General features: G+C 51.9%; 1 protein-coding gene across 1 annotated transcript in view; it reads left to right on the top strand.

Annotated features, from left to right (window-relative positions):
• Positions 1 to 7,500, top strand: part of LOC115356251 (signal-induced proliferation-associated 1-like protein 2) — a 28,932-nt gene that overhangs the window by 15,952 nt on the left and 5,480 nt on the right. The window contains 3 exon segments of the mRNA XM_030047377.1: positions 1,870 to 2,027; positions 2,124 to 2,703; positions 4,447 to 4,721. Of these exon segments, the coding sequence (XP_029903237.1) occupies positions 1,870 to 2,027; positions 2,124 to 2,703; positions 4,447 to 4,721 (1,013 nt within the window).

Consider the following 7,500-nt stretch of genomic DNA (forward strand, 5'->3'; position numbering starts at 1 on the left):
AAGTCTTTAAAGTCTCTAAAGTCTCTAAAGTCTCTAAAGTCTTTAAAGACTCTAAAGTCTCTAAAGTCTCTAAAGTCTTTAAAGACTCTAAAGTCTCTAAAGTCTCTAAAGTCTCTAAAGTCTTTAAAGTCTCTAAAGTCTCTAAAGTCTCTAAAGTCTTTAAAGACTCTAAAGTCTCTAAAGTCTCTAAAGTCTTTAAAGTCTTTAAAGTCTCTAAGGTCTTTAAAGTCTTCACTCTCTAAAGACTTAAAGGGGAAGTCGGGCTGCAGGCTGCTCCTCTCCTGAGACCACAGCATGTTCACAGGCTGCTGCACGGCTGCTGCACGGCTGCTGCACGGCTGCTGCACGGCTGCTGCACGGCTGCTGCACGGCTGCTGCACGGCTGCATGAAGCTGAAGCCACACAGTATGAGTGGTGGTTAAAATGCGTGCGGTGCTGTGGAGCTGCAGAGACGCTCTGCATCCTGATGCTTGGTGCTCGGCTCAGAGTTAAATAACGTGGACAGAAACGAGTTAGAGACTCACCGCTGAAGCCAGTGAGACCTCCTGTAGCTGTCTGCTGTCTTTGGGCTGGATCACCCAGACATCACAGTGATGACATCACAGTGATGACATCACAGTGATGACATCACTGTGTGGCTGAAGGCTGCAGAAGCTGCAGTCAGGCTGGGCTTCCCCTCTGCTGCTCGTCTGCCTCCACTAACATACAGCTATTGGTCTGACCTATCACATGTATTGATCTGACCCATCACACATGTATTGATCTGACCTATCTCACATGTATTGATCTGACCTATCTCACATGTATTGATCTGACCTATCTCACATGTATTGATCTGACCTATCTCACATATATTGATCTGACCTATCTGACTGTATTGATCGCCTGACTGGCCCACAGCACAGATACTGCGGTGTACTGATCACAGTACTAACAGTGTACCACTGCCTTAAAAAAGCACTTTTCTAGAAAGTCTGTGTGTGTGTGTGTGTGTGTGTGTGTGTGTGTGTGTGTGTGTGTGTGTGTGTAAACAGGGTGGTGCAGGGTACAGGGTGACTGCAGGTTTTTGAAGAGGTTGGAGGGTGTGTCCCAGGCTGATGCAGGAGTCCAGAGAGAGAGAGAGGAAAATCACTGTGTTGTTTTTAGGCTGACTGGCTGTGCAGGTTGTCCATATCAGTGTAGTGTTTGTGTGTGTGTGTGTGTGTGTGTGTGTGTGTGTCAGACAGCACTGATGCAGAGGTTAATCCCTGCCTTGTGTTATCTTCATTAAAGCCGTGCAGATGATAATCCACAGCTGGAGTCCTGCAGTGACGAGCTGCGTCTCACCTGATTAGGACGATCAGAGGATTTGATGGTGATGAGCTTTAATCCTCTGAGCTCTGATCCCCGTCCCGCCCGTGGCGTCCGGCCGTGAGGCGAGACGCGGCGTCCGGCCCGCGTCCCGCAGATGGGCAGGAGGACGTATGAAGGCGCCTCTCAGCATTTTAATCTCCTCTGTCTGTCAGTTTGATGGACAGCAGGCCGACCTCACCGACACGTCACACAATACAGAGGCTCAGCCCGCCTCAGCTTCTGGGCCCCAGACGGCCCCTCCCACTACACCTGCACTCTGACAGGACGTTATACACACTGTGTATAACAGTGTGTATAACACTGTACACGTACAGTGTGTGTGTACAGTGTGTGTGTATATTTCACCAAGATGTTTTTCTACTGACGACATTAACCTGTCTGTCTGCCTGCCTGTCTGCCTGTCTGTCTGTCTGTCTGTCTGCCTGCCTGCCTGCCTGTCTGTCTGCCTGTCTGTCTGTCTGTCTGTCTGTCTGTCTGCCTGCCTGTCTGCCTGCCTGTCTGTCTGTCTGTCTCCAGCTCCTGCGAAAGCGCCACATTGGGAACGACATCGTCACCGTCATCTTCCAGGAGCCGGGCGCTCTGCCCTTCACGCCCAGAAACATCCGCTCCCACTGCCAGCACATCTTCATCATCGTGCGCGTGCACAGCCCGTGCACAGAGCACGTGTGCTACAGGTGAGCTCAGAGGTCAGAGGTCAGATGTCAGAGGTCAGAGGTGCAGGTGCGCTGTGTGTTTGACGTTCTCAGTTCCTCCTCTCTGTGTGTCCTCAGCGTTGCTGTGACCAAATCGAAAGACGTGCCGTCCTTTGGCCCTCCGATCCCGGCGGGGCTGATGTTCCCCAGCTCGCCCGCCTTCAGAGACTTCCTGCTCACGAAGATCATCAACGCCGAGCACGCGGCGCACAAGTCCGAAAAGTTCCGTGCGATGGCGATGCGCACGAGGCAGGAGCACCTGAAGGACCTGGCGGAGAACTTCACCTCAGCCACGCCGCTCGACTGCTCGGCCTCCAGGTTCAGCTTCATCGCTCTGGCGGGCAAGAAGAAGGAACGCAGCCGGCCTCGGAGAAACGCCCACCTGCAGAGCGCCGGCGCCATCACCTGGGCCGTGGCGGCCCGCGACTTCAGCCGCTCGATCGATATCGGCTGTCTCCTGGCCGTTTCCAACGAGTTTGTGGTGCTGATCGAGGAGGCGTCCAGAGAGGTGGTGTTCAGCTGCTGCTGCCGGGACGTCCTCGGCTGGAGCGCCACGCCCGCCGCCGTCAAACTGTTCTACGAGCGCAGCGAGTGTGTTGTCTTCTCCGCCCAGGAGGGATGCTGGGATGACGTTCGAGAAATCACTCAGAGGCTTGAGGTAAGATGACTGGTTAGCAGAGTTCACTTTGTAATGTGTCCATTAACATGGCATAAAACATAATTAACATGTTGACATGGGTCCGCTCAGTTTACTTCACTGAGGGGAAATGTGGTCTGCAGGCAAACTACACAAAATAACACATAGAAAAACAAGAATTAGACCCTTACATAACACAGTGGAGATATATACAGTGCAGGGAGGAACATGTACCAAGTCTCAGAGTGCTGAGTTACACCCTTTGATTAATTAGGGAGGGTGTGTGGGACAGTGGTCCTCAGACTTTTTGGATCAGGCTCCACCTCCAATCACGCCAAAGCATTCATATCACTCTCTTTGTTTTTTTCCCGAGATAAAAAGGCCAGCGTAAGTCTCATAACTCCAGATCAGCCGCTGTTTCTGGGGCCACAGAGATCCTTTCTGATCGGTGAAATATTTGTTTTTGGAAAATATTCAGAGTATTGTTCCTCCAGGGACATGAAATATTCACAGCAGCATCAAGTGTCAGGTCATGTGTGCACAGATGATTCTCCAAAGTTTGGAAAGCAGAAATATCTCCCGCCCTGACTTTATGAGCAGAGAGCTGTTTCCCATCCCAGCCAGGCTGCTGTTTTTTTTTTGTTTTGTTTTTTCCAGAGCATTTTGAGAAGCTGTTCTGTGGGTGTAAAATTGTGGTTTGGTGCAGATGGAAGAGCAAAGTGGAGAAAAGTTGGTGTGGACGGAGCAGCTGATTGATGTGATCAGGTGTTCAGATGACAGGGTTTATCGTCAAACCCAAAGGCTGCTGCAGCCACGTCTTATGAAGCAAAACTCATACAGCGTCAGATTTCTGTCAGGCAAAGAATATAACCACAGATTTTTGCTGGCTGGCAGGGAGACAGCGTATCTCCAAATCTGTCAGACAGACTGTAATGACAGCTGGTGAACACACTCGTGTCCACTGGAGGAGGAACTCGAACTCAAAATGTCAAGTTTGCACACAAGACATCAGGAAAGCTGGGCCAGAGGCCTGACTTCAGTCTTCAACCGTTTCAAAGGTTCTAACTTCTAAAATGATGTAGTTTTACATTTTCATAACTGAAGAGAAATGCGTGTCACAGCTAACACGCTAATGAGTTAATGTGCTCACAGTGTTAATGACTGAGGGCCAGGTGCTCATTATCCTGCCGAGGCTCACATCCATTCTGTCTTTAGAAGAGGCACTGATTTATAAAATCAGTTATAAGGAGAGAAGAGTCCCGGCTGTAAATAAAATCCTCACAGCAACACTCCTTCTTCCTGCCATGAACACAAATTTCAAAACTGTTTTTTCTGAAGCAGATCTGCTTTACAGTTTGTGTGAATTTGGAATGAGAAAATGCCAAAGTGCTCTCTGACGCCAGGGTCGATCAGATCAGAGGATTTCACACTGAGAAATAGTTTAAACTATAAATCGTTTTTGAAATGTTCAAAATACAAAAATGTGTTGTGTTTAATCTTGTCACGCTGAATCCATTCGTCAGTGTTGTGTGACACGCCTGGATTACACCGCTAAAGAACAAAAACCTCCGTAATATTTTGCATTTCAAAAAACAAACATTTCTGTCTTTTCTCTTCCTCATCATCCGACAGGAATAGTTAGTCTTCTGCTCCCCTCTGTCGTGGGAGATGTTGGTGTTTGTGTTTGAAGAGGAAAGACAGTCGGAGGCAGGAGCAGACAGATTGACAGGAAGTGGCGTGGTGACGGCTGGATGTTGTTTGCAGGTGGTGACTCGCGGCTGTGCGGCGGTGGAGATGACGCTGCGGAGGAACGGCCTCGGACAGCTCGGCTTCCACGTCAACTTCGAAGGCGTGGTGGCCGACGTCGAGTCCTTTGGCTTCGCCTGGCAGGCCGGTCTCCGCCCCGGCTGCCGATTGGTGGAAATTTGCAAGGTTTCCGTGGCGACCCTGTCACATGAACAGATGATCGACCTCCTGCGTACGTCAGTGGTGGTCAGCGTGGTCGTCGTCCAGCCACATGAAGACGGAACACCACGGAGGTAAGCAGCTGGGATTAGGAACCTTTCTGTAAGGCTGTTTCCACTAGGAACCACTAGGAACCTTTCTGTAATCTGTGTTTCCACTAGGAACCACTAGGAACCTTTCTGTAAGACTGTGTTTCCACAAGGAACCTTTGTTTAAGGCTGTTTTTCCACTAGGAACCTTTCTGTAAGGCTGTTCATCCACTAGGAATCTTTGTTTAAGGCTGTGTTTCCGCTAGGAACCTTTGTTTCAGGCTGTGTTTCCGCTAGGAACCTTTGTTTAAGTTTGTGTTTCCGCTAGGAACCTTTGTTTCAGCCTGTGTTTCCGCTAGGAACCTTTGTTTAAGGCTGTGTTTCCGCTAGGAACCTTTGTTTAAGGCTGTGTTTCCGCTAGGAACCTTTGCTTCAGGCTGTGGGCCTTTCTCATTTTTCAGTTGTACATCCTCGATTCCTCTCCTTGCCTCCTCTCCTCGTGTCCTAGCCCCGCCCACGGAAGATGGGAGCCGAGGAGGCGAGGCGGCAGGCCTCCTCGCTCGCCGTCAGACACTTACGGCCAATTTCACCTGTCAGCCACAGAGCGAAACAAACAAACAAACAAACAAACAAAATAAATAAATGTTTTCAGGAGAAAAGGGAAAAATATCACCAACAACTGAACCTGCTGTGAGGTTACAGCCACATCCTTCAATCTGGAAGCACCTCTGCAAAGGATCCACCTGAGCCTCCTCACTCCTCCTCGCTCCTCCTCGCTCCTCCTCGCTCCTCCTCGCTCCTCCACCTGAGCCTCCTTACTCCCCCACCTGTGCCTCCTCGCTCCTCTTCACTCTCCCACCTGAAGGTTCAGAAGGTTCAGAAGGTTCAGACTGTTCAGACTGTTCAGGTGGTTCAGGTTCAGGCGGCTCAGGTTCAGACAGTTCAGAAGGTTCAGGTTCAGAAGTTTCAGACGGTTCAGGAGGTTCAGGCGGCTCAGGTTCAGGCAGTTAAGAAGGTTAAGACAGTTCAGGCAGTTCAGACGGTTCAGGTGGTTCAGGCGGTTCAGGCGGTTCAGGTGGTTCAGGCGGTTCAGGCGGCTCAGGCGGTTCAGGTTCAGGCGGTTCAGGCGGTTCAGACGGTTCAGGCTGCTTAGGCGGTTCAGGTTCAGACGGCTCAGGCGGTTCAGGTTCAGGCGGTTCAGGCGGTTCAGGTGGTTCAGGCGGTTCAGGCGGTTCAGGCGGTTCAGGCGGCTCAGGCGGTTCAGGTTCAGGCGGTTCAGACGGTTCAGGCTGCTCAGGCGGTTCAGGTTCAGACGGCTCAGGCGGTTAAGGTTCAGTTGGCTCAGGTGGTTCATATTCAGAGGGTTCATAAGGTTCAGGTGGTTCAGAAGGTTCAGACGGTTCAGAAGGTTCAGACGGTTCAGACTGTTCAGGTGGTTCAGGTGGTTCAGGCGGCTCAGACGGTTCAGGCGGTTCAGGTGGTTCAGGCGGCTCAGATGGTTCAGGCAGTTCAGATGGTTCAGGCGGTTCAGGTTCAGACAGCTCAGACGGTTCAGGCGGCTCAGGCGGCTCAGGTTCAGATGGTTCAGGCGGTTCAGGCGGCTCAGGTTCAGGCGGCTTAGAAGGTTCAGACGGTGCAGGCGGTTCAGAAGGTTCAGGCGGTTCAGACGGTTTGGGCGGCTCAGGTTCAGGCAGTTCAGACGGTTCAGGCGGCTCAGAAGGTTCAGACGGTTCAGAAGGTTCAGGTGGTTCAGACGCTTCAGGCGGCTCAGACGGTTCAGGCGGTTCGGGCAGTTCGGGCGGTTCAGGCGGTTCAGGTGGCTCAGACGGTTCAGGCGGTTCAGTTTCAGAAGGTTCAGACGGCTCAGACGGTTCAGGCAGTTCAGAAGGTTCAGGCGGTTCAGACGGTTCAGGCGGCTCAGGCGGTTCAAGCGGTTCAGACAGTTCAGGCGTCTCAGGTGGTTCAGGTTCAGGTGGTTCAGAAGGTTCAGGTTCAGAAGGTTCTGGCAGTTCAGACGGTTCAGGCATCTCAGGCGGTTCAGGTTCAGGCGGTTCAGGCGGCTCGGGTTCAGGCGATTCAGACGGTTCAGGCGAGTCAGGTTCAGACGGTTCAGAAGGTTCAGGTTCAGAAGGTTCAGACGGTTCAGGTGGTTCAGGCGGCTTAGGTTCAGGCAGTTAAGAAGGTTGAGACAGTTCAGGCGGTTCAGACGGTTCAGGTGGTTCAGGCAGTTCAGGCGGCTCAGGTTCAGGCGATTCAGATGGTTCAGGCTGCTCAGGCGGTTCAGGTTCAGACGGCTCAGGCGGTTAAGGTTCAGTCGGTTTTGGTGGTTCATTTTCAGAGGGTTCATAAGGTTCAGGTGGTTCAGAAGGTTCAGATGGCTCAGACGGTTCAGAAGGTTCAGACGGTTCAGACTGTTCAGGTGGTTCAGGTGGTTCAGGTTCAGGCAGCTCAGGTTCAGACAGTTCAGAAGGTTCAGGTTCAGAAGTTTCAGACGGTTCAGGAGGTTCAGGTGGTTCAGGCGGCTCAGGTTCAGGCAGTTAAGAAGGTTAAGACAGTTCAGACAGTTCAGGTGTTTCAGGCCGTTCAGGCGGTTCAGATGGTTCAGGCGGTCCAGGTTCAGACGGCTCAGGCGGTTCAGACAGCTCAGACGGTTCAGGTGGCTCAGGCGGCTCAGGTTCAGGCGGCTCAGGTGGCTCAGGCGGTTCAGACGGTTCAGACAGTTCAGACGGTTCAGGCGGCTCAGGCGGTTCAGGTTCAGACGGCTTAGGCGGTTCAGACGGCTCAGACGGTTCAGGCGGCTCAGGCGGCTCAGGTTCAGGTGATT

This window comes from Myripristis murdjan, chromosome 1 (assembly GCF_902150065.1).
Source record: "Myripristis murdjan chromosome 1, fMyrMur1.1, whole genome shotgun sequence".
NCBI lineage: Eukaryota > Metazoa > Chordata > Actinopteri > Holocentriformes > Holocentridae > Myripristis > Myripristis murdjan.